At 49.0% G+C, this 27,493-nt stretch overlaps 1 protein-coding gene across 1 annotated transcript in view; it reads left to right on the top strand.

Moving 5' to 3' along the window:
- The window catches only part of PADI2 (peptidyl arginine deiminase 2), a 49,282-nt gene that overhangs the window by 12,587 nt on the left and 9,202 nt on the right, over positions 1–27,493 (top strand). The window contains exons 3-12 of the mRNA XM_049878066.1: positions 2,305–2,377; positions 8,950–9,011; positions 11,671–11,788; positions 12,249–12,374; positions 18,629–18,807; positions 21,310–21,413; positions 22,373–22,484; positions 23,535–23,642; positions 26,332–26,483; positions 27,112–27,256. Coding sequence (XP_049734023.1) covers positions 2,305–2,377; positions 8,950–9,011; positions 11,671–11,788; positions 12,249–12,374; positions 18,629–18,807; positions 21,310–21,413; positions 22,373–22,484; positions 23,535–23,642; positions 26,332–26,483; positions 27,112–27,256 — 1,179 coding nt within the window. The remainder of the gene's footprint in view (positions 1–2,304; positions 2,378–8,949; positions 9,012–11,670; positions 11,789–12,248; positions 12,375–18,628; positions 18,808–21,309; positions 21,414–22,372; positions 22,485–23,534; positions 23,643–26,331; positions 26,484–27,111; positions 27,257–27,493) is intronic.

Below are 27,493 nucleotides of genomic sequence, written 5' to 3'. Positions count from 1 at the left end.
AGTGGCCATGTTGAAATCGAGGCAGGCTACACCAGCGCTGACCAACAGAAAGAGTGGAAGCCACATACGTCACTTTCCATTGTCTAGTGAGATTAATTTCAATAATCTATTTTACTTAACTTTGTGTATCAAAATATTATTATTTCAACATGCCATCAATATGAAAAATAATAACAAGATAGTTTACATTACTCAGACTGAGTCTTTAAAATCCGGTGTGTATTTTATACTTACAGCACATTTCAGTTCAGATTTGTACATTTTAAGTGCTCAACAGCCACACGAGGCTAGTAGCTACTGTATTGGACAGTGCAGTGTTAGCCCCTGGGACAATGGCTTCATGTTCTTAGGTGCTGTTGAGTCGGTGCTGGCTTATAGCGACCCTGTGTACAACAGAACAAAACACTGCCCAGTCCTACACCATCCTCACAATCGTTGCTATGCTTGAGCCCATTGTTGCAGCCACGGTGTCAATTCATCTCATTAAGGGTCTTCCTCTTTTTCACTGACCCTCTATGTTACCAAGCTTGATGTCTTTCTCCAGGGACTAGTCCCTCCTGATAGCATGTCCAAACTACATGAGACAGAGTCTCATCATCCTTGCTTCTAGGGTACATTCTGAGTATACTTCTTCCAAGACAGATTTGTTCATTCTTCTGGCAGTCCATTGTATATTCAATATTCTTCGCCAACACCACAATTCAAACACATCAATTCTTCTTTAGCCTTCTGTATTCATTGCCCAGCCTTTACATGCATATGAGGTGGTTGAAAACACTATGGCATAGGTCAGGCGCACCTTAGTCCTCAAGGTGACATCTTTGCTTTTTAACGCTTTAAAGAGGTCTTTTGCAGCACATTTGCCCAATGCAATGCATCTTTTGATTTCTTGACTGCTGCTTCCTTGTGGATTGTGGATTCAAGTAAAATGAAATCCTTGACAACTTCAATATTTTCTCCATTTATCATGATGTTGCTTATTGGTCCAGTTGTGGGATTTTTGTTTTCTTTATGTTGAGGTACAATACATACTGAAGGCTGTAGTCTTTGGTCTTCATCAGTGTTTCAAGTCATCTTCACTTTCAGCAAGCAAGGTTGTGTCATCTGTATATCGAAGGTTGTTAATTAGTCTTTCTTCAGTCCTGATGCTGCATTCTTCATATAGTCCAGCTTCTCGGATTATTTGCCCAGCATACAGATTGAATAAGCATGGTGAAAGGATACAACCCTGACACACACCTTTCCTGATTTTAAACCATGCAGTATCCCCTTGTTCTGTCTGAATGACTGCCTTTGGTCTACGTGCAGGTTCCTCATGAGCACAATTAAGTGTTCTGGAATTCCCAGTGACTTCATAGAGGGTTATAATTGTGGACCATTGAATACTAAAAAGTTTAGAAGCTCAAAACCATAGAATATTAGAATCCTTGGAAGTTACAACCATGAGGTCCTTGGTTGCATTGTCTGTAAAATAGGTTGCTAAGGACCCACAGGGAGACAGCAGTGGTTTAGTGCTAGAATTCATGCCTTCCATGTGGGGAGACTGAATTTAATTCCTGGCCAATGTACCTCATGCTCCGCCACCATCTGTCTGTCAGTGGAGGCTTGCCTGTTGTTATGATGCTGAGCAGGTTTCAGTAGAGCTTCCAGACTAAGATAGACTAGGAAGAAAGGCCTGGTGATCTACATCTGAAAGTCAGTCAGTATGACTTTATAGATCCCAGTCATTCCTTCTGCAACCAGTCGTGGGGGCAGTGCAGGACTGGGCAGTGTTTCGTTCCATCGGGTATCAGGTCACCACGAGTTGGAGACTGACTCAATGGCCACAAGTAACAACAAGGATCCATGGGGTGAAACGATGTGCCCAAGGCCACATAGTGATTTAGTGGTGAAGCTGGGACCCAAACTGTCTCCTTACTGGGTTCTCTAATTATGCACAATCCCTTTGCCACGTGCCCCATCACAGTGACGGCAATGGGCATTGTACAAGGAAAAGGTTAGCCCCACTCCCTGGGAGCCTAGCAGGAGCTAGACATATAACATGGCAGGTGTGGGGCCCCACAGTGAGCACAGGTAGGCACATGGCACCTGGATGCTGTCTGTGAGGAGGAGAGTCCACCATCTAGTTTAGTGATCTGGGAGCAGCTGCTCACCAACCCAGGAGAGCTTCCTGGGGGAAATGGTTGGGACATCCAAAGATGGCTGGTTTGACAGGCTGTGAGGTATGAGCTGGGAAGTTGTTCCTGTTTGTGATCTGTGATCTCTGCTCTTCTCTCCCTCCCAATGTGCCCCCTTCCCACCAAGGTCACCGTCAACTACTATGAGCAGGAGGGGAACACTCCCATCGACCAAGCTGGGCTCTTCCTCACGGCCATTGGTGAGTTAGCATGGCTTGGTCTGGGTGCCTTCATCCCCCAGGGCCTAGCATTACCACCTTCTCAGTGACACTTAGGCCAGGCAAGTGTTCAGCACTGCAGACCTAACATTAGTGGCTCCTTCTGAATAATGCAGGCCCATGGAGAGATACCATCGGGGCCCTGGCACCTCTGTACTAGGGGCAGAGGAATTCCTGCAGGAGGAGGCGCGCCCTGGTCTGCCAGTGACTCACCCCCATGTCAGAGTCACCATCAGCTCTGTGGGCCAAGGAGGAGAAAGAGGGAACTCCATCCCTATCTCACCCCCTCCCCAGCCTGGAGAAAACATGGTGAGGGCAATGGCCACAGTCTACAAAGCCTGCTGTTGACCTTGATAATCCCAGATACCCTCTTGCCCTCCTGAGACACCCAGCCCTGGGTGCACAGAGATGCAGCCCTGGGTCACTAACTCACCTAGTGCAAGCTCCTCATTTGACCCACAAGCACAGTGAGGCCCAGAGAGGTTAGGGGACTCATTCAAAGTCACACAGCCACTCAGTGGTAGGTTGGGTCCAGAGCTCAGGATTATTCTCCTCTCAGGTTCTTTCCATTGCACCGTACTGCCCTGCCCTGGGGCCAGGCCTGCTTGGGGAGGCGGAAGGGGTGTTGAAGCCCAGCCTAGGGTAGCAGGGTCCAGGGATATGGTCCTCTGAACCCTCAGTCACTGGACTCTTCTGCAGTTGTGGTGATACTTTCATAATTAAAAAAAAAAAAAATTAAATCATAGTATGTTTAATTATGCCGGAAGGAAATTCCAGAGGGTCATTTTAGCTATCCAGCCTTTGTTTAGTATTGGCACGGCTACCACATGGCAAGGGGAGGGAACTCCCAATTGTTGCGGACCTACTATGTGCCAAATGCTTTAAAAATAATGATATCTCCAATTTATTGAACACCTACTGTGTGTCCAGGACCCCGCAGGGTGCTTTGAGGATGACAACAATGACGATGATAAGGATGATAAACACCTAAATTTTATTGAGCACCGACAGTGTGCCAGGCTCCAATACTAGATGTGTTTACTGACATGATCTCCATGTATTTTTATCACTATTCCCAGGATTAAAAAAGCCAAACTAATTGCCATCAAGTTGATTACAGCTCATGGCTACCCTATAGGACAGAGTAGAACTGCCCATAGGGTTTCCAAGGAGTGGCTGGTGGATTCAAACTGCCAACCTTTTGTTTAGCAGCTGAACTCTTAACCAGTGCACAACCAGGGTTCCCTATTATTATCCCCATTTTACAGATGAGAAAACGGAGGCTCAGAAAAAAAAGCAAAACAAACAAGAGCTTGCCTGAGGCCACATAGCTGGGAGGCGATTGTTTGGACCCCAAGTCGGTTCAGTTATCTCACATTCCTTGGGGAGTCTTGGAACTCCCCCTCAACAAGGGCACTAGCTCCCACGCCAGCCTCTCCTGCTCCAGCCCTGCACTCTTTGCTGCTGAAATAGGATCAACAATAGCTCTTCCACTCCTCAGCGAATTTCTAGACAGGCTTGGTTGCTGGTCACCCTATCCCACTGTCTGCATGGAGGGGGTGCCCAGTCTTCGCCTCTGTCCTAAAAGAGCCCTGGCTTTAGAGGAGACAGAAATTAATCCACATTCTGGTGCTGCTCCTTCCTGCCACGTTGTGACCATGGGCAAGTCACATCACCCCCCTGAGCCGCAGTTTCCTCATCTGCAAAACGGGGTTCACAGTGCACCCTTGCCTGGCGATGATGAGAATTCAGCAGTGCGTGCAAAGGGCCTGGCACAGAGTAGGTGCTCAGTCCATGCTCTCCTTTCTCGCTTCCTCTTGGGATAGCCATACTTCCTGTCTGAAGCTGAAGAGCCTGACTAACCCTCGGTTTTCCCCCTGGGGATTTGGGAGTGAACCTGTGGTGCCCTTGGTCAAACCAGGCCCTGGATCTTCCTTCCAGTCTTGCTACAGACTTGCTATGTGACTTTTGACAAGTAACCCACCCCTTTAGACCTCATTTTTCCCACCTATAAAGCAAGAGTGTTGAGCTAATTGGTCCCTGAGGACTTTGCAGACTGCAAGACCTGATTAGGTCTGACGACAAAGACTTCGCTATTAAAAGGAGTCCCTGGGTGGTGTAAACAGGTTAACATGCTTGGCTGCTAACTGAAAGGTTGGAGGTTTGAGTCCGCCCAGAGGCACCTCAGAAGAAAGGCCTGGCAATCTACTTCCAAAAGATTTCAGTCACGAAAACCCAGTGGAGCACAGTTCTATCTGGGGTTGCCATGAGTCGGAACTGACTCATTGGCAACTGGTTTGGTTTTTCCCTGTTAAAGGGGAAAGTAGAAAAGGAAGAGGTATGGGGAAGTAGGAGTGGTCCCACCCTCTTTGCTGTGGTCCTGGCCATGTACATATGCACAAGCCTCAGGAATTTTTAGCATCAACCTAAGGAGCTCATTCTTTCTGCTCTCTCCCCAGAGCCTAGGGTAATTGCCCCATTTGGCTATGGGGGTGGGGGATGCCCGTCCTCTTCACCACACCTCAAGCTGCTAGGCAAGACAAAAAAGCTGGCCATCCCGCCACTGTCTGTGGGGGCCAGCAGCCTGCCAGAATTCCTAGGCCACAGCTAAGGCCCCAGTGTCTTGATTCTCCAGGCAGACTGCCTTGAACCCAATCCTGATGACATTTCCCATTAATCTGCCCCACAACCTAGGTGCCACCTGACACCCTGGAGCTATTCTGGGGAGCTGAGGTAGGATCCAGAGCCTCTGAGAAATGTCATCTGGAGCCCAGATGCCCTCCCCTTCCTCTCCCTGGGCAACGCAGAACTGTCCCAAAAGGCAGGTCACTCCAATCTCATTCTCTCTCACTGCACGGATCACCCTATTGGAATCTAGCCAAATAGGACATTGGGGCACCCTTGAAGGGGAGCAAAAGTCCTACAGGGATGGCTTGTAGCTTGAAGGAGTGTAGGGGGGCAGAGGCCATTCCGGTTGGCTACGAGGACGGGACACGGGCTACTGGGTCGTCAGAGAGAAATTGTTAATGATGAAGGACAATGATGAAACCGTGAAACATCTCACAACATGGATGAATCTGGATAGCATTATGCTGAGTAAAATAAGTCAATCACAGAAGGATAGATATTGTATGAGACCACTATGATAAAAACTCAAGAAAAGATTTTACACACAGAAAAAAACATTCTTTGATGGTTACGAGGGGAGGGGTAAGGAGGGGAAATCATTACCTAGATAGTAGACAAGTGTCATCTTTGGTGAAGGGAAAGACAACACACAATACAGGGGAAGTCAGTACAACCTGTCCAAGGCAAAGTCATAGGAGCTTCCTAAAAAACAAACAAGTGCAGCAGAACATATTAAAGGTCTCTTTGCATACACAAAAAAAAAAAAAAAAGAAATTGTGAAGCCATGTGGGAGGTTGGGAGGAAGGTGATAATGATAATGGACACAAGTTGTGAAATACTCAAACTTTGTAACAGGAAGTCAGTTAAAACATCTCAAATTAATATATCAAGAAATAGCAACGAGCATATTCCTTAGAGTTAGGGAGGTTGCCTCAGGTGAGGAGATGGGCTGGAAAAGGAACTGCAGTTTTTCTTTAGAAGCCTTCTGGTACTATTTGATTTTTTATACTGTGTGCAAATAGTACATGAAAAGTTTAAGAGTTTAAGAAATTCGTAATGACATAAAGCACTGTAACCAAAACCGAAAATCAAACCCACTGCCGTCGAGTCAATTCCGACTCCTAGCGACCCTATAGGACAGAGTAGAACTTTCCCATAGGGTTTCCAAGGCTGTAAATCTTTACAGGAATAGACCGCCACATCTTTCTCCCACAGAGCAGCTGGGGGGTTTGAACCACTGACCCTCTGGTTAGCAGTCAAGCACTTTAACCACTGCTCCACCAGGGCTCCTAAGTATCATAAAGCACCTCATAATTTCTCTCTTACAATCCACTGCTTTAGTGGACACTCCACAAGGAGCCTTGATGCCTCTTCACCGGGGTCACCTTGCAGGCTGGAGATAAAGGCCACAGGGGCTGCCAAGGTGGGGACATGGCCAGGCTCCTCTGGGAATGGCCTTCAGGGAACAAATCTTGGGTCTCTGAAGGCAGATGTAACATTTGGAAACAGAGCCCAGGCCAGAGGTCAGCCTAGGCCAGCTGGAAGTCAGCCTGAGTCAGCTGGAGGTCAGCCTAGGTCAGCTGAGGTCAGCCTGAGTCACCCAGAGGTCAGCCTGGATCAGTGGAGAGAACAGCAAAGGAAAGGGTCTGGATCCCAGACTGGGGTGGGATATTTGCTCTGCACGCTCTGGGGACTTTGTGGTCTTGGCTGCTGGGAGCCTCGGTTTCCTCATCTGTGGAGTTGGGGATGTGTGATAATGCCTACCCCATTCCTGCAGTGGTTGAGAGGAGAATTCCAGGTGATCACATGATGGAACGCACGCTGTAGCTGGCAGAGTGAACTGTCCCCACGAGAGAGATTTTACCTTGAAAAGCAAAGAGAGGGACTACCAACATGGCTGGGTCTGCAGCTAGTTCCCAGAGCAGAGCTTAGGAAAGCTGACCTCCCTGAAAGGCAGCATTCACTGGGGTGTGTCCACCTGGAAAGTTCGTAAATGTCTTGGGAGCCAAAACCAATATTGTTCCCGGATCTGAGCCTTCAGTCTCTTTAATAGCAGACAGTGGTACCACCTTCCCTTCTTTCACCGTAGAATCCTTATCCTGTGCCAGCCTCCCAGATTATCAGCCCAAATTGCCAACACAGGACTTCTCTGATCCTGGGCTTGCTTACCTGTAAAATGGGAACAATATTTATCTCCTAGGACTGTAGACTCCTGGAGAGGAGACACTGTGCCTCGATTGCCCAGCATTAGATCCCCGGTGCCCAGTACAGTGCCTGGAACATAGTAAATGCTCAACAATTATTTGTTGAGTAAGGGATAAGTGATTGGGACCAGTGGGAAGATTTTATGAAATTGTGCCCTACAGCTTCTAACTCATTGTAGGGCTGCAGAGGTTGGGACATTGGAGTACTGCCTCTCCCAAAGGCCAGGCACCCTTAAAGCCTCCACCCTCCTGCCTCCTAGACCCAGAGAAGCCACCTTCACGGTTGGGAAGGCTGTAGGCAAAGGGAGGACCCGAATGTGATCCCTGGACTCAGTCAGGCTGAGCCACCCAGGCAAGGATAACATCAGTGCCTTTCCTGTGCCAGAACCTTCCTCCCCACCCATGAGGGTGAGGATGCACCTGCCAAGGGGACTGACCAGGGCACTCATTCCCACCCAACTCCCACTGCGGTCCAAGTCACGCTCAGCAGGAGGGCAACCCCACTTGGGCAGCTCTTAGAGCCTGGAACCAGATCGTCTCATTTGGTGTGACCCTCCCAACACCTTCCCAACAACGCCCCTGCCCTGCCCCATTAGTCTCTAAGTCAGGGGGCACTTTTGCCTCCCAAAGGACATTTGGCAATGTCTGGAGACATTTTTGGTTGTCACAAATGGGGGGTGCTACTGGCGTCTAGCAGGTAGAGACCAGGGATGCTGCTGAACATCCCACAATGCACAGGACAGCCCCCACAACAGAGAAGTATCCAGTCCCAAATGTCAGTAGTGCCTACACTTGCAGTTAGTGCAACTGCCGTAACCAGAAAGGGCCCCATTTTACAGGTGAGGAACCGGGCTGAGAGAAACTGTCTAACCTCCCCAAAGTCACACAGCTGGTAAGCAGAGAGCCAGAGTTTGAACTATGATGAAACTTGGAATCTTTCCACTGTTCCCCACATGAAGCCTGTCCCATGACAGGCCTAGGGATACCGAAGGTCCCTTCCCCAAGAGAAAGGAGAAGCAGGGGCCCCGCCCTGGGTCCTCTATCTGGAGGTCGGGCCTCATGGGCACCCTCAGGTTGAAAGCACGTGGAGCTGCAGTTTCCCACCCAAGTAAAACCTTCAGTCCTTAGAGGTGGGATCTAGACCACTGGAAGTTCTGGGGGAGAGAGAGACATGCACACACACAAAGGCACATGTGTGCACACACAAACACGCATGTGCACACACACAGACTCACATGTGCACGCATGCATACATGCCCGGGCGGATTGAGAGAGGCAGCTATGGAACCCTATGCCTAAACGTTTTCAAATATAGGCTTCGAGTCAGGCCATCTGCGGTGCACCTCAGTTCTGCCAATGCCACCTGTGTGACCTTGGCATGCAATTTCACCTTTCTGAACCGGGCCTCCAAGCTCTGTGCAGGGAGGACCATCCCGCCCACCGCGCAGACCTGACTGACTGAGGAAAGAACAGAAGGTGGGAGACCCCTCGCCTGCCCCTGACGATGCTTTGTAAGCTGTGACATCCTGCACAGGGTCTGCCCTGGGAAGGAGGGGGTCTTGAGGCAGGGATAGGCGAAGATGACCTCAACAAGCTCCCCCCTTCCCAGTGGCCAAGCAAATGGGTGAGCTGTCCCCTAATGCCATGTGTCTTCCTCTTGTCCCTGCCCTATTCTATCTGGCAGGCTTCATTCAACAACTTACCCATGTGTCTTTTCCCCAGAGATCTCCCTGGATGTGGACGCTGACCGGGATGGTGTGGTGGAAAAGAATAACCCAAGGAAGGTACCTAGTTCTCCGGGCAGACATGGGCCTGAACTGGGGGCAGGGAGGGATTCCCAAGGACAGAGCCCCAGACTGGATCCTGCAAGAGGCATGGTCCTCTCACCAAGCACAGAGAACCCCCATTTCACAGATGAGGAAACTGAGGCCCAAGACAAGCTACCAGACACACAGCAAATCAATAGCCACTGAGCAGGTCCTGGAGTCTCAGTTTTCCCATCCACTGGTGTTCAAGGTACACTATCTTTGATGGGTCATGCACAGCCCCTCTCCTGATCAATTCATTCATTCCTTCATTCACTCATTCATTCTCTTTTATCCTACATTTCCCATTCCTATTCTCTTCTCCCACAAACAACCATTTTAATGGGTTTAATGTGTTTCTGTCTCTTTTTATGATTCTTGTAGAACACAAGGTGTGGTTGGTGTGCATGTATTTTTAATTTGTGCAAATAACATGGTGTTCCCGATCTCATTCTGCTTCCTGCTTCTCCCCTCCACCTCCACCCAGTTTGCAAGCTCCACCAGTTTTGCTCTGTGCACACCCAGGCTGTTGCTCTAACGCTTTTCCATTATCTACCCTTCTGTGTCATTTAAACATTTGCCACGTGCATATGTTACGTTTATAACAACAAACAAAGGCCTAGATTAAGTTGTAAATAGACTGATACTTTAGAAAATAAATAAATATAGCCAGTGGGAAGCCTGGGGCCTAGCAGTCTGCCCAGACTCTCTGCACATGGGGCAGGGAAACCTCAGGCGTGTTGGGAAGCATGGGAGGAGGCCTCGTCCCTTCTTCCAGGCTCTTCAGTGGGGTGCCACCTCAGCCTTCCCTTCCCAAGGCAGCCCCCCTCAATGAGAAGCCTGGTCAGCCCTGCACATACATTCTCTGGGTCTTCAGCTAAGGCATGTGACAACCAACCCCACCAAGGCATTTGAGCCCAGCAGCCCTGGGGAGAGGTTTACATCCTCCCTAAGTGCTCTGTGATTTTGGCAAAGTCACCAAGCCCTATGGACCTGAACTTGGCCTGGATGTCTCCACCTGGGTCAGTGACGTCATATTTCCTTCACTCATATGTATTTGTTGAGCACTGTTACGGATTGAATTGTGTTCCCCAAACCTGTGTGCTGTAAATCTTAGCCTCTCTGCCTGTGATTGGAGCCCTGGTTAAGTGGTTGAGAGCTTGGGTGCTAACTAAAAGGTTGGCAGTTTGAACCCACCATCTCTTCCTTGGAAACCCTGTGGGGCAGTTCTACTCTGTCCTATAGGGTGGCTATGAGTCAGAATCCACTCGATGGCAATGGGTTTGGTTTAGTTTTGGTAAAGCCTGTGGTTATAATCCCATCTGGGACTGGGTTATCCGTGTTGTGTTAATGAGTCAGGATTAGTGTAGGGTGTGTTTTGAGTTAATATTTCTTGAGATATAAAAAGAAACAGATAAAAGAAGCAGAGATGGGGGAAGAGAGATGCCAAGCCACATGAAGATCACCCAGGAGCAGAAGCTCAAAAGACAGGGACCTTCCCCCAGAACTAACAGAGAGAGGAAGCCTTCCCCTAGTGCCAGCACCCTGAATTTGGACTTCTAGCTTTTCAAACTGTGAGAAAATACATTTCTGTCAGTTAAAGCCATCCTCTTGTGGTATTTCTGTTATAGCAGCTCTAGATGACTAAGACAAGCATCTTTTCTATTCCAGTCCTTTGTCAGGCCCTGGAGATGCAGAAAGAATGAGAGAGATACAGCTCTTGCCCTCAGGGAACCCACGATCTGGTGGGGGAGACCTGCATTAAATAGACAGTGACATGGTGGCTGTGTCATCACAATTGTCCTGTGTCGTCTGACAAAGGATGTATACGTTGCCATAGATGTAAGCCCAGGGAAGCTGCTCTGGTCTGGAGAGTCAGAACAACTTCCTGAAAGAAGAGACGAATGGATTACCTGAGACAAGAAGGAGGAGTAGAGTTGGCCAGGCGAAGGCAGTCGGGACAGTGCTCCAGGCAGAGAGACCAGCATGGGCAAAGACCCAAGAGTTTGGAGTCTTTGAGGAACGGAAGCAGGGCGAACAAGGGGGAAGGCAGAGAGGATGCACTGGAGAGGTAGGCAGGTCTCGAAGGGCTTTGCAGGCCACATGAGGATTTGAGGCTTAATCCTAAGTCAACAGGGTGCCCTGACCGGTCTTAAAGCAGGACACAACATGATCTGATGGAGTTTTTTCTAGGATCACTCTGGCTGCAGCATAGAAAGCCGATCACCTTCTATGTCCCCCCTGAAACACTGGAAACATGTCCAGAAAGAGCTGGGTATCTGTCCACCCAAGTGTCTCCCCTGGCCTGTCTAGGATGTCTATCTGTTCATTTCTCTGGCTGCCCTCTCCCTCCCTGCCCACACCCCACCCGACGTGCTCACTAACACCCAGTCAGCATCCCTGTCTCTCTCTGCCACGTCCACCTCTCGAACTTGCCTTTGACTCTTGAGTGGATCCTCTCCGGGCATCAGAGTTGGGACTCACGGTTGCCAGGTCACAAGCTGCCCCAATAAGTGGTGGCTGCTCTCTCATCTCATCCTGGAGCTTTCTCCCGTGTCCTCCGGGGCCTGCACTGGAGTTGGGACTATCTGTCGGAAGGTAGAGAAGATGGGAGTGACCTCTCCCCATGTCCCTGCAGGGGTCCTGGACCTGGGGCCCCGATGGCCAGGGGGCCATCCTGCTGGTGAACTGTGACCGAGACACGCCCTGGCTGCCTAAGGAGGACTGCAGTGATGAGAAGGTCTACAGCAAGGAAGGTGCCAGCAAGACCTGAACTCAGTGGGAGGGAGAGGGGGGGAAGGTACAGGGAGAGGGAGGGAGGAGCAATGGAAATATTCATGCCAAGTCCCAGGCTGCTGAGGCTGAGGCACGTGTGGACTTGGGTCTCCTGGGGATGGTGGACTCAGATATCTACTCTCACTTAAAGCAGAAGGCAAAACTGTAAATACAGTTCAATTGCAACTATGTTTTCTACACAGGTAGAATAAAGACTGGAAGGAAATTCCCAAAAGACTTACAGGAGTTTGTCTCTGGTATTGGAGATGAGGACTGGTTTCTACATTCTCCTTTATGCTTTTCTGTAGTTTCCATGGTACACATATGTCAGGGTTTTTTGTTGTTGTTTTGTTTTTTGATTATAAAAGTAGAACGTATTTGTAAGGCAACACTCCCACAGCAGGTCTCTCATTCTAACCCCCTTGTGTGCCTGTCCCTCAGACCTCAAGGACATGTCCCAGATGATCCTGCGGACCAAGGGCCCTGACCGCCTCCCAGCCGGATACGAGATAGTTCTCTACATTTCCGTGTCGGACTCAGACAAAGTGGGCGTGTTCTACGTAGAGAGTGAGTGACCCCAGCCCAGTCCTTCCGGTAGCTCTGACCCATTCAGTGCTCACTGGGGCCCAGCACCATCCTCCAAAGCTGCCCACTCCCACTCAGGACCCTCCGTCAGTAGTCATGGCCCTTGGAGGTGCAGGTGACAGGAAAAGGCCAGGATAGGGCCTCTTAGGAATATATACCGGTTGCTGGCTCCAACTCACAATGACCCCTTGTGCATCAGCGTAGAACTATGCTCCATAGGGTTGTCAATGGCTGCTTTTTGGAAGTAGATCACCAGGCCTTTCTTCCGAGACACTTCTCGGTAGACTTGGACCCCCAGACTTTTGGTTAGCAGCTGAGTGGGATAACCATTTACACCACCCAGGGACTCCTCTTAGTAACAGTAACTGGGAAATGCTGTTGTCTTGTGAAGTCAACATACTCCACAAGGATATACTTCTCCTTATCTCAAAGGAGTTTGTAGTGACCTGTGTTTATGTGGAACCCAGAGGCCCATCTTCCTGAAGACCCAGGGGAGGAAGGATTTTTGAGAGCCCTCTTTTCTGGAGTCACATCACCTCCATGAGACCTGAGGCAAGCACCACCTCCAGGTGTGTTCTGACCATCTCAGACTTTCTGAAGCTGAGAACCACCTCCAACTTAAAGACTCCCTGGAGATACTGTGGGCTTCCTCAAGGAGCGGACGCTTTGTTCTCTTGATGGCAACAGAGCACCGGGAGCCCCAGCTGTGCTGGGAAGTGCTTTTTCCATAGAGCTACTCCTCATAGTAGCCCACTCTGTGTCATTCTTTCTATAAATATGTGTTGGGCCCCCTGGTGCCAGGCACTGTTGTTGTTGTTAACTGTTGTTAGCTGCAGCTGAGTCAGTCCCCAACTCATGGCAACCCAGTGCACAACAGGATCAGCCCATTGTGATCCATAGGGTTTTCCTTGGCTGATATTTCAGAAGTAGATTGCCAAGCCTTTCTTCCTAGTCTATCTTGGTCTGGAAGCTCCACTGAAACCTGTTCGGCACCATAACCACACACAAGCCTCCACTGAGAGATGGGTGGTGGCTGTGCTTGAGGTACATTGGCCTGGAATCAAGGGTGGAAATTCCACCACTGAACTACCAATGTCCCTATCAGGTGCTGTCTTGGTGCTGGGGTCCCTGAGGTGAACAAGAAAATTGCATCCTGCCCTTGAGGAGCTGACAGTTTAGTGAGGAAGACATTTGAATAAGTAGCACAATTGAAGGAAGTGAAATAGACCAAGTAAGAGAGAATGGCTAGGGCAGAGGCAAGGATACCCGAGCCTGGGTGGTCAGGAAAGGTAACATCTGAGCTGAGACCTAAACAAACAATGAGAAGGAAGCGGCCATTCACACTGAGGGAAGGGTGTTCTAAGCACAGGGAACAGCATGTGCTGGAACCAGGTTGGAGCAGCATTGGAGGAGCAGAAAGAAGGCAGAGTGGGAGAACGTGTTAGGAACAAGGTCAGCAAGCTAGGCAGGGGACAGAGCATGCAGAGAGGGTTTGGATTTTATTCTAAGTGCAATGGAAAGTCTTTAGAGGGTTTTCAGCAAGGGACTGTCAAGGTTTGATTTATGTATTAAAAAGCTCTCTCAGCAGAAGAGTCAACTTTGCAATTTGCCTAGGTGCAGGGTGGGGCTCCCTCTTGCCTAGCTGTCTGGGGGACCCAGGATTTTGGACCCAGCTCAGATGCCCCTCTCTGGACAGGCCATTAGAGCCAGGACAGTGGCCATGAGGTCATGGGGGCCCTGGACCCTCACCTTAGGGAGTGATTTAGCCAGGACAGCTGTAGATAGCTACCACTCAATACCAGCCTCCTCCTGATCCACCCTGGGACTGGGCAGTGACCTCAGGCAGGTTGGAATGTCAGACTGTCTCTGCTGCCCCAGGGGGCCGGAGATGTGGATATTTACCCCATCCGGGCCAGGGTTGCCACTTTGGACCAGGCCATCAGCTGGGGTAGGAGGGGTGCAGGCGGAACCTCAACCTGGGGTACTCAACCACAGTGTCATGACACCCCAGAGTGGCCTGAGCACCTGGGAGGCCCATTGCAGAGACCTGTTGCTAATAATCAGGTTTGGACATTATCAAGCAGTTTTCTCCTTTTGTTAATGGGAATGGATTCAGGTCGGGCCCCATAACATCCCTCCGCCTACCTTGCTGTCCGAGACGTGTCCTGAGCTGGCACAATAAAAGAGGAACTGTTTATTGCAAGCGCTTTGAGAACGCCCACCCCCAGCAGCTGCCCTATCTGGGCTGCCCATCCTGTGGGAAGTGACCACTACTGAGACACTGACGACCCCAGCATAGCTTCCCACAAAATGTGGAATTCTTTTTTTTTTTAATTGTTGTTGAGAGCGTGCACAGCAAAACAAACACCAGTTCAACAATTACTACGTGTACAATTCGGTGACATTGACATTACAGTCTTCAAATGGTGCAGCCATTTTCACCTTCCCTTTCCAACTTATTCCTCCCCCATTGACATAAACTCACTTCCCCCTAAGCTTCTTATCTGACTTTTTGAGTTGCTGTTGTCAGTTTGATCTCGTATAGATAGTTCTTTAAACGAGCACAATGCTCAATGCACACATTCTTTACTAATTAAGCTAGACTGTTGTTTTGGTTTAAAGAAGACTTCAGGGAATATTTCTGGTTTAAAGTTGCAGGTTTAAAGATTATCTCTGGGCCATAGTTTCAGGGGTTCATCCAGCCTCAGTGGGCTCCAGAAAGTCTGGATTCCATGAGAATTGAAATTCTGTTCCACACAAAATGTGGAATTCTTGATGAACACTGCACTACACCAAAAGAACAATGAAAAAATAATTATGGCACAGCTTCTTTTTCTTCCTTGCAAACATTTTGGGGTTTTGTCAAAATCTAAGTATACCCGTGGGTGAGAATGGGCCATGTTACATGAATGTCACGTGACCTCTATGTCCTGGCAGAGATGGCCCAGCACTCCTCAAGGACAGTGGGGCTGGGCTGGACCTAGGGACCCTGAGAGGGAGCTTGGCAGCAGGGAAATCTGAGTTGAAGTCCTGGATCCGGCCTTGGTGGGAATAACAATAGTCCCAACTGCTCAGATCATGATGGGAATTAAATGAGGGATAAGGCATTCAGCTCAGTCCCTCGGTTGTGGAACATTCTCTAAATGGCAGTTGCTGCTTTTGTTGGGATTATGGTGACAGTGATGATTAATTGTAATCACTGGAGTGGATAGAAGTCGCTACTTCTGTGATGAAGACCCAGGTGTCTATCCTCCAGCCTTAGATTCTGCCTCAAAGCCCCCAAAGTTGGGGCACCTCTTCCTAAAATGATAAAGTAACCAACTGATCCCGTTTTGCCCAGAACTTGCCTGGTTTTAGCACTGAAGTTCCCTTGTTCTGGGCGAACCGAGTCAGTTGGTCACATTATCAAGGAAGCTTCTTAGTAGGTGGAATTGCTCCAGAGTGACTGATAGGGTTTTGCCAAGCCATAACCTGAAGCTGGCTGGCTGGGGTCAGGTCAGAGTGACCGGCGGGACCAGCCCAAGGCACGTGGGCCACTCAACAGAGGGTCATTGTTTGTTCCTGCAGAGAGAGCCACCCATGCTCAGGCCAGTCTGCACCAAGCTGGGGATGCAGGAAAGAAGCTCCTCAGGACAATGGCCAGATTGTTCTCACTGAGGAATCAATCTGCCTAGAGCTGGCCCAAGCCACCAGAAAGAGACCCAGAAAAGAGAGACACATTGTGAATCACAGGCCACGTGGGGAGAGAGAAAGGTGCCGGCAGTTAGACTAGAACCATGTCCTTCCAGTGGCCCAGCTCCACTGGCCCAACCCCTTCTCCTACCCTGGAGCCTGGCACAGCTGCCGGTGCCACAAACCCTGGGAAAGCTTTGGAGCTGCCACTTCTGTAAAAAACAAGGTGGCTTTCTAGACCTGCATCTCTCCCCCAGAGCATTAGTTCAAGTGCAGCCCAGGACATGTGCACGTGGAAGGCCTCAAGTACCTGGGGGAGGATATTTTTCATGATACAAATCAAGCTGTCTACCCAGTGTTTGGGCCCCACTGCACACACTGTCATTTCTGGGTGAGAAGGATGTCACCTTTGTGTGACAAATTCCTTGGGAAATTCAGCGTGTCAGAATCTATTCGCCTCAGTTCTGGGAGCCACCCAAGGGAGGCTATTGTTTCTTCGCCTTTTATTTGGAAGCTGTTCACAAGATGTTTGTGAGAAGGTTGGGAGTTTTGCAGTCAGGGTGCACTGCCTCATCCACAGGCTCTCAGAATAGTAATCCCAGCAGGTCCCAGCAGTGAGTTCTCCATTTATTACCCACGCTGTGTCGTTTTATCTTGCAGCAGCCCTATGAGGTAGATATGAGTAAACTAAAACTCAGTTTAAGTGAATTCCTGAGGTTTTGCAGCTTAGAAGGCCAGAATGGAGTTCCTGGGTGGTGCAAATTGTTAACATGCTCAGCTGTTAACCAAAAGGTTGGGGGTTTGAGTCTACCGAGAGGCACCTCAGAAGAAAGCTTTGGCAATCTACTTCCAACAATTCAGCCATTAAAAATCCCATAGAGCACAATTCTACTCTAACACACATGGGGTCACCATAAGTAAGAATCAACTCAACACCAACTGGTTAAGACCAGAGTGGGATCTGACCTCAGGTCTCTTTGACACTGGAGGTCCTAACTATTAAAGTAACCCACCCCTTTCTTGTGCCTGGCGGCCACGGAAATACACTTGTGAAATATTCGTCCAGGGTCTAGTTGAGTGCTTCAGTAGTCCATCCATTTATTTTGCAAGTTCTAATCAAGCACCTTGTTTGTGCCAGGACAGTTCTCATTACATATTCTAACTCTTGGGTGACCAGTCATTAACCGTTACCATTGTTGTTGACAATCATACTAAGCCGAGCCTGATTCTGCCCCTCTAGCTCTACAGGGCATAAAGAAACTCCTTCTGGAGCTGCATAGGGTACTACCTCCATGCCTTTGCCAATGCAAGTATCTCCTCTTCCCACCTGCACCCCATCTCTGCTACCTGCAAGGGCACCTCAACTGCTGCCTTCCTCTGCATAGATGCTTCCGCCCTGCCTCTCCTCCCCCATTCCGGATAACAAGAAATGATCTTTCACTCATAGCTGCCTTATGATGCTTCCCACATCCACTTGATCTTATCATTGGCTTAGCACTGCTCTTAGACCCACAGATGCTGCATCTTGATCATCTCCAGTTCTCCTGAAGGTCCTTGTCCATGCTGGGCACAGAGAAGCAATTCAATACATGTACTATGAATTGGCTTGAAAATTCTCTGTTGGCCTCTCCCATAGGGAGTGATGTGGGAGTCATATGTTCAATCAGTAGCTGTGTACTAAACACTGCCATTTAGTAGGCACTGGGCCCAGGCTGGGCCTGTCAAGTGTGTGAGGTAGGCATTGTCCCTGCTGTCAGGAGGCTGACAGTCTCACAGGGTGGCAAACTAAGCATGCAAGATCACACATAGTGTTAAGGGCTATGGTGGGAAAGGGCAAGGGAGTATGGAAGCTCCAGAGCCCCTAACTTAGAAATCTGGGCAGGATTCCTAGAAGTGACACAAATCAAGACCTGAAGGAGGGAGGGAGATGACTGTCACAAGAAGAGGGGACAGCACTGTGGAAAGCTGAAAGGGTTCAGTGGGGCAGGAAAACTACTTTTCTTCATAGCCACGAAATGTGCAGCCAGAGCCCATGCTCGGGTCTTTATGCCAATGTGGCTCCCATTATATGGAGGGGAGTTTTTGGTTCAAATGGATATATTTCTGTTTTATTTATATAAAGGGGAAGGGACCTTGGAGTTCCAACTTAGCAACTCACTTAGTGAGCTATTTGACTTTGGACAAGCCATTTCACCTTTCCGAGACTCAGTTTCCTCATCTGTAAAATAGAAACAATAATATCCTTCCTTGACACCACTGGCTGCTCAGTTATCATCTGCTATCATTTTCATATGTGCCATTCATAAGAGTTAGTCCATCACATAGAGAAGGAAGCCAGAGCCAGAGAGGTTGTTTGGTTCAATGCCAAGAACCTCTACACAGCAGTGCTGAGATGATGACAGTGGCCTGGCCACCGTCATTTTGGTGGCATTTTCTGCTTGTGCTTTTCTGTCTGCATCTAGAGAACAAGTTGCTCTGTCATCTTGTCCCCTATCAATGATCCCACCCCACTGACCTCTTCCTGGTGGGTGCTGGGGACCTAATGTTGATTGTTTTCTCTCCAGACCCATTCTTCGGCCAGCGCTATATCCACATCCTAGGCCGGCGGAAGCTCTACCATGTGGTCAAGTATACAGGTGGCTCTGCGGAGCTGCTATTCTTCGTGGAAGGCCTACGTTTTCCCGACGAGGGCTTCTCAGGCCTGGTCTCCATCCATGTCAGCCTGCTGGAGTATATTGCTGAGGTGAGGGCTCTAGGCCTCTGCCATGAGGGGGTGGCTGCCCCTGGGGGTCAGGTTCTTAGACCCGCAGATGCTACATCTTAATCATCTCCATCTCCCCTAAAGGCCCTTGCCCATGCTGGTCACAGAGTAGTAATTCAATACATGTGCTATGAATTGGTCTGAAAATTCTCTGTTGGCCACTCTTACTACGGCCACTCCCAGGAGTCCACACTGTGCTTCACCCCCTCAAAGCGCAAAGAGGGTGCCCAGGCTTGGAGGCCTAGAGGCCCACACACCCATGCTCTAGTTTGTAAATAGTTGTAATTTTTGGTGATAGGAAAAGTGGCACCGAATGTGGGTGTAGTAGGCACAGCTTGACCAAAGTAAACGATGTCACTAAGAGATTCTCAAGAGAAAAGGTTGCTTGTAATAAAGAAATTGACATATATAATTTGGCAACAATACCAACAATGACCAAAAAATGAGTGTATGGTCACATATGTATGTGTCTAGGCATATAGGTATACGGGGGTACAGGTATACACATAAGTATGCACAGATAAAAGTATCTATATGCACGTGTAAGTACAGATATGTGTGTACAGGCACATTGATTCATAGAAGACACAATTACAGATACTTCTCAGACACAACCTTGAGATATTGGTTTTCTAGGTTTGAAAGCTTAGGACCTTAGCCTCATGGGAAAACTCAGTCAATTGGCATAATAAAGTTCACAAAGTTTATGTTCTGCATCCTAGTGAAGTGAATAGCATCTGAGGTCTTAAAAGCTTGCAAGTGGCCATCTAAGATACAACTATTGGTCTCTACTTATCGGGAGCAAAAGAATAAGAAGGTAACCAAACTCACAGAAAGAAACAACTCTACAAGGCTGACAGCCTACAAGAACCATGACCCCAACTACCCTGAGACAAGAAGAACTAGATAGTGCCCCGCTACCACCACTGACTGATCTGACCAGGGCCACAATAGCTGACCCTGGTTAGAATGGGACAAAAATGCAGAACAAAACTCAAATACATAAAAATGTCCAGATTAACAGGACCACTGAGATCAGAGGACTCTGTAAGACTATTGCCCTGAGACGACACTCTTCCAGCCTTGAACCAAAACTACCCCCTGAGATCACCTTTTAACAGAAAAGTAGAATGACATACAAATAAAGGATATTACCTGTTGGATCGGTGCTGTACTAAAAAAAAAAAAAAAAACAAAAACCTGTAATAGGAGCCCCGATGGTGCAGTGGTTAAGATCTCAGCTGCTAACCAAAAGGTCGGCATATTTGTATCCATCAGCCATTCCTTGGGAACCCTATGGGGCAGTTCTACTCTGCCCTATAGGGTCGCTATGAGTCGGAATTGACTGAACAGCAATGGGTTTTGCTTTTGGTTTTTTCAGGAGTCCAAAAGGTCAACATTTATTCCAAAGCAAAGGTGAGAAAGGTAAGGAGGCAGGGAATCTAGAATATTAAAATGGAACAATCAGAACATGATGAGAATGATACAGTGTGAAAAATGTAACTAATGGCTTTGATCAATTTGTGTGGAAATTGTCAAAAGGAAACCTAACTTGCTGCGTAAACTTTTACCAAAAACACAATAAAATATCATTAAAAAAAAAAAAATCACCCTTGTGCTCCTGGGAAGAGATGAAGGCAGAAAAGACAAAGCTACAGGACCAGGCATGGGAAGGGGCTTCTCTGCTCCCACTCATGCCCAGAGCAGCCTTGCCCTCAGGGTTTCTCAGAGTGGCACTGTCTGCAGGCACCAACAGAGACTCAAAAGGCAGACCTGGGCAGGAAAGGCAAGCAGCCTGGTGCATGTGGCAAGCCGCACCCACGGTCCCGTCCCTCGACCCCTCTGTTCGTATCCCCATCCCCGTTGCCTCGCCTCGCCCCCATCCCTGTCCTCCTTTGCCAAGAGCAGGGGCTGGTTTCAGGTAGCTTTTCAAAGCACCTGTTCAAAGGAACCCTATAATCATTTTGAATTTTCCCTCAGGTTCCAGGCAAACTGCCTGGACCTTTCCTTAAAACAAAGAACAGCCTGGCTATAGCAGACAACTTCTACCAGACAACTGTAAAATGCTCACACATAGAAAAGAGCAAGGTGCCCAGAGAGAAAACAGAAGCAGGCACGGAGCTGGCTCAGCCGTCATCATGTGCTCAATTTCAGGAAAAGAACTTTGATCAGTGCAAGATAGGACGGTAGCTAAGAGTTTCAGCAGTCAGACCATCTGGGTTAAGTCCTGGATCAACCATGTAACCGTGGACAGTTACTCAGCATCTCTGGGACTCAGTTCCCCCTTCTGTGTAATGAGGATTATAGTAGTATCTATCCCTGGGGCTGCTGTAAGGCAGAAATGAATTGGTTCATGTACAAATACTTAGCCCAGGGCCTGGCGTACAGTAAGTGCTCAATGTATGTGCTATTGTTAGCAGTCTCATCTCTTTGAAAGGCACCATGATGAGACTTTTCCATCTCCCCCCTCTCTCCCACACCCAGGGGATTCCCCAGACACCCATCTTCACAGACACCGTGACATTCCGGATTGCTCCGTGGATCATGACACCTAACATCCTGCCTCCAGTGTCGGTGTTTGTGTGCTGGTAAGGGGTGGCCAAGAGCTGAGACTTCAGGGTCAGACTGACCTAAGTTAGAATTCTGGTGTTGTCACTTACCAGCTGTGTGACCTTGAGCAGCTCCCTTGGTCTCTCTGTGCCTTGGTGTCTCTGAAATGCCTGCTTCACAGAATCACTGTGAGGATCAAATGAGATGAAAAAGGCAAAGCATCTACGCGTGGTCCTGGCACAGAGTGTGTGTGCTAAAAGTAATAGCTACCCTTTCCTTTCTCAGCCTGGCCCAGTACCAATACAGTCAGGAGCCTTCTGTGCAGTGGATATTCAGCTCATTTTACTTGTTCACTAAGCAGAATTTTACTGAGCACCTATTATGTGCTTAAGGGGCCCTGGTGGCACAGTGGTTAAGTACTTGGCTGCTAACAAAAAGGTTGGCAGTTCAAACCCACCAGCCGCTCCGTGGAAGAAAGATGTGGCAGTCTGCTTCCATAAAGACTGCAGCCCTGGAAACCATATGGGGCAGTTCTACTCTGTCCTGTAAAGTCACTAGGAGTCAGAATTGACTCGAAGGCAATGGTTAGTATGTGCTAGGCAGACACAACAAGATGAGAAGCAGGGGCAAGAAGTGCCTACAGGTGGAGGGCTTGCAGCACCGAAGAGGACACCAAGGCCCTGGGTCCATCCCTTACCCCCATGCTAGGCGGCACTATGCTCCCCCAGGAATAACTCTTTTTCAAAAATCTGGGGGCACTTAGAGATGTGAGGCTTTGGGGCAGGTGGGGGTGAGAGTCCCCTCCCCATTTTATTTGCTCATGCCCTTGACAAAACACCACATGAGCAGGTGGGTTTACGAGAGAACTTGGCCTTGGATCCTGGCAACTTTCCCAAGGGGACGGAGAACACAGCTGGTGCCCAGCGCAATGCAACCTCTGTAGGGTGGGCCTTTGTCCCTCCTCACACTTCTGCCTCGCCTCCCCCCAACTTCTCAGCATGAAGGACAATTACCTGTTCCTGAAAGAGGTGAAGAACCTAGTGGAGAAAACCAACTGCGAACTGAAAGTCTGTTTCCAGTACATGAACCGGGGAGACCGCTGGATCCAGGTGAGGGGCCAGGCTGGGAAGGGTGGGGCCCAGGGGCCAGATCAGAAGAGTACCTCACACCCAGCCACTCACATATAGGAATTCTTCCCTCAGATAATACAGGCACACGTGCATAAAGATGGGAATGGAGAAAGCAGTTCACTGCCGTGTTGCTTCTTAGAGCAAAAGACTGAAAAACAACCTAAGTGTCCATCCATAAGAGACTGGTCAAATATATCTGGAAGAACCTTACCATGGAGCGCTGTGCAACAGCTCAAGAAAAGGAGGCCATTCTATAAGTACGAAGGCAGGATGAGTCCCAAGTTAGGTTGTTACTTGTAGGAAGATGTATACAAGATGCTGCCATTTATGTTAAAAAAAAAAAAAAAAATGGTGTCAAAATGAAGTCCTGATGCATGCCACAACATGGATGGACCTTGAAAACATTATGCTGGGTGAAATAATACAAAAGGACAAATACCGTATGATTTCATGTATATGAAATAAGCAAATATATGGAAACCAAAGATTATTCGTGGTTACCTGGGAGTAACCACGGAAAAGGGAAGGGGGGAGTTTTTGTTTGGGGACATTGAGCTAATGTTAATGGTGGCAGAATATTTTGGAAAAGAATAGCAATAACGGCGGCACAGCATGAAATATGTCATCAATATAATTGAATTGTAAACCTGGAAGTTGTTGTATTGGCAGATGTTTTAGCGTGTATGTTTTCACCACAGTTACAAAACGGGGTTGACTTACGTACAAACACGCCTGCAATATGCTGAGGCTATTTCTAGAAGGATATGTACGAAACTGCTGCCGTCATTTGCTTGCGAGGAGGAAAATTGAGGACCGGGAGACAGAATACAGGGAACTTACTTTTCACAATATACTCTCTTGTGCTTTTTGAGTTTTTTGCCTATTGCACCAATTATTTGCATTTTCACAAACCTCCTCCCAGCCGCACGCAAGCCGGCTGGTATTCCCTGGTGCACCTGGGAGAGGCCTCCACACGGGCTTGTCCTGCCCTCCAGGCTCATCTGACGGCTCTCCTTGGTGTCCCCACAGGATGAAATCGAGTTTGGCTACATTGAGGCCCCCCACAAAGGTTTCCCTGTGGTGTTGGACTCTCCCCGAGATGGAAGCCTGAAGGACTTCCCAGTGAAACAGCTCCTGGTGAGAGGCTAAAGGCCACCTGGCTGGACCATCCCGGGGACTTCTACAGGACAGAGCAGTCAGGAGACCTTGGGTGCCCTTAGGCAAATTAGTCAGCTGCCTGGAGCCTCCATTTTCTTCTACAAAATGGGTCAGTTGGGGTAATACCTTTCCTGAGGTCCTTTTCTGCTCAGATAACTGATACTGTTCCAAGACATGTCAACTGCAGGAGACAGGCTGAGCAAGGCATGGCTCCAGGGCTCTGTCCCCTGCTGCTGCCCCACCTCCAACTTGCAGCAAAATAAGCTTTCAAAGGGGAAAAAGATAGTTATACAATTGTTGAAAATCATGGTTCCAGCTTCAAAGCTCATGAGGACCTTGAGACCCCGGTTTTCTTTTTTAATTAAGCAATCTGACTCCCCAATTCTAGACACCATTATTGCTCCCCTCGTATACCCTCCACAGTCTACTGTATGAGGGCAGAACTGAAATCAGTCTCCCTTTCATCCTCATCCTTCCACCCTGAATAGACAGGGGGAGGCTTGGACACAGATGAGACCCAGGTAGGTCAGGTGGCTTTCCCAAGGTCACATGCAAGGCAGCCTCCCCATTAGACATCAGGCCTGCTCAGAGGTGACCCCGGCCAGGTTCACGCCTGCTTCTTGAGAACATTCACTAACCTAGTCCCCTCACCCTAGAGAGAAGGTAGAGCCAATAGTGTGAGCGCAAAGCTCTGGAATGTCATATGGACTTGGCCTTGAATCCTGGTTCTACCCCTTAGCAGCAATATGACCTTGAACAAGCAGCTTAAGCTCCATGAGCTTCAGTTTGTTCATCTGTAAAATGGGGATAGAAACCATACAGGTCTCATAGGATTGTGGTGAAGACTGAAGGTGCTCACACATCGGCATTGCACCTGATGTAATGACCATTGTTAGCTGTTGTTGTGATTATCATTCTGCAGCCTTGGACGCCATCCTTGATAAGCTTACTGTCCCCATTTCCGTCCCCCATATATCATGAGAGGCTAAGTCAAACTGGCCACCAACAGTGGTCACGGCAGGCACGAGAATGGAGGCCTCCCAGATTCTGCCCTTTCTGTCTTCCCCGGGCTGCCACCTACCTTCGGCGTTCTGGCTGGCCTGGTTCCAGGGCCCCAGGCGGCATTGTTCCTGCCCACCCACCAGTATGATGCTGTAAAGCCCCAGCTGCCCCAGCCTCCAGGGAGCTCACACCTTGCCAGCTGGGGCTCCCAGGCGAGAAAGCGCTAAGGAGACCCAGCCTACCGGGTACAGCTGTCCCTTGAGCCTCTCAGCTGAGCCAGGATAACCCACATCCTCCTACTCCACTGCTTTTTACCAACAGGGCTATTGTCAGCAAGCTTTAGACCCAGCAAGCTGTACAAGCTCCCAAACAAGGTCCCTATTTTTTTTAATCAAAAAATTATGAACTGAACCTTAATATTCAAGGGGTCAATAGAGCTACATCTCAAGTGCCAACCCCAGTCTGTTGGAGCTCTGTGCTAAGAAGGATTCTGAGGCTGCATCTGGGTTCAGTCCAAAAAGATGTTTAATTGGGAATGGGTCACATTCCCATGTTAAATATCTGTACTTATCTACCATCCCCACATATATTGGTCAGCTTTCACTAGGCAAGGCTGCCTTAACAAACAACCCCCAAATCTCAGTGGCTGACAACAGCAAAGGTTTATTCCTTGCTTGCATTCCATATTGACTGTTGGTCAGTGGTATGTGGCTCTGCCTCCTTGTGTCGTCCTCATTCTAGAGCCCAGGGAAATGCCATTCCCTGGCACAGGGAGAAGAGAAAGGCAGGTGGCAGACTCATGCAGTGCTTCTTACAACTTCCACTCTTAACTGGCATGTATCACTTCTGCTCACATTTCATTGGCCAAAGCAAGTCACATGACCAAGTCTGCCCTCAGGTGGGGAAGTGTATTCCTACCCAGATCACAAGGCCGTGGGGTCGGGAGGCAAAATCCTTACTGGAAAGTGTGTAGCAAATCTTTGGGGACAATAATGTAATCTCCTACCCTGCCTCAAGTTCCCTACGCTGACACCTCTTTCAGAGATGGGGAAATTGAGGGCAGAGACATTAAGAGATGAGCAGGGACAGCAATCGCACAAAGGAGGACTAATCCTGAAGTCACCATTATGTGTCTGTGACATTGGGGATGGAGTTAGAGGCACTTATGGAGACCCAGGTGCACACATACACACCCACATACGCTCATGCTCACACACTTATACCCACACTCACACACAGGCTAACACACACATACTTACATTCATACCCATACTCACACACATGCTCACACACACATACTCACATACTTACACTCACACACACACACTTACACATACATGCTTACACTTATACTCACACTCACATACTTAAACTCGTACCCACACTCAGACACACGCTCACACATACTCACATGCTTACACTTATGCTCACATACACGGTCACATACTTACACTCATACCCACCCTCACACTGAGATGCTCACAAGCTTAGCCTCCCTGGGCCCAGGCTCCTGCCCTTTGGTAGAAATGAGACCATGAGGTTAAGGCCCACAGTGCCAGGCCGAAGGTGGTGAAAGATTGTCAGAGTCGGCAGGGGCGGGGGGAGGGGGGGCGGCTGAAGACTGCTGGTTGCGGAGATTAATGACAGATGTGTGCCCTCTGCCCAGGGCCCAGATTTCGGCTACGTGACCCGGGAACCCCTCTTTGAGCCTGTCACCAGCCTTGATTCCTTTGGGAACCTGGAGGTCAGTCCCCCAGTGACAGTGAACGGCAAGGCGTACCCCCTGGGCCGGATCCTCATCGGCAGCAGCTTTCCTCTGTAAGAGAAGCCAGGCGGGTGGGGGCTGCAAGGTGGGGGGAGTCGCTGGTTTTCTTTAGGGATGGCCTGGGTTGCTTAAATGTAGAGTGACTGGCTGGGAAAATACCCTCCTCCCATGACCCTCTTATAAAATATAGACAATCTTGGAAAGAAAACCAAGTTAGCTTTTACATCTTAGTATGAATTAGGATCCAATATAAAACTAAATAACTCTCTTCCCAAAATGAGAAAGTATATGATGAGATAAAGGAGCCCTGGTGGTACAGTGGTTAAGCACTCAGCTGCTAACCAAAAGGTGGGTAGTTTGAACCCGCCAGCTGCTCTGCAGTAGAAAAATGTGGCAGTTCTCCTGTGCCCTATAGGATCACTGTGAGTCGGAACTGACTCAAAGGCAACGAGTTTAAGGTGAGATTATCAGCCAGGTGGGGAAGGGGTGGAGGAGTCCAGGGAAGGAATACAGCAGCGGATGGGTGGGAGCACGCCATTGAACCCTCTGAGCTGCCCATAAACAGAAGACGCATGAGCAGACATGGCCCTGCCCCAGGAGCATGAGTCCCTGGTTCCCTGGCATGTCCACAGCACACACACTCCCTGCCCAGGTGACCCCCCCAGCCTCTTCTTTGTTCAGGTCCGGTGGCCGGAGGATGACCAAGGTGGTACGCGACTTCCTCCAGGCCCAGCAGGTGCAGGCACCTGTGGAGCTCTACTCAGACTGGCTGACTGTGGGCCACGTGGATGAATTCATGACCTTTGTCCCCATCCCAGGCACAAAGGTGAGCTAGCTCCCGAGGCTGGGGTCAACAGGGTGGGGGACAACCCATGTCCTACCATCCCTTGCCAGCAGAGGGCAGGGTCTAGAGGAGGTAACCAGTAAAGAAAGAAAAAGGAAAACCCACCCAAACCCATTACCATTGAGTTGATTCTGACTCATAGCCACCCTGTAGGACAGAGTAGAACTGCCCCCATAGGGTTTCCAAGGAGCGCCTGGTGGATTCAAACTGTCGACCTTT

Source organism: Elephas maximus, chromosome 3 (genome assembly GCF_024166365.1).
Source record: "Elephas maximus indicus isolate mEleMax1 chromosome 3, mEleMax1 primary haplotype, whole genome shotgun sequence".
NCBI classification, from domain to species: Eukaryota; Metazoa; Chordata; class Mammalia; order Proboscidea; family Elephantidae; genus Elephas; species Elephas maximus.
The sequence above is the reverse complement of the archived record's forward strand: the minus strand, read 5'-3'. Positions and strand labels throughout refer to the sequence as shown.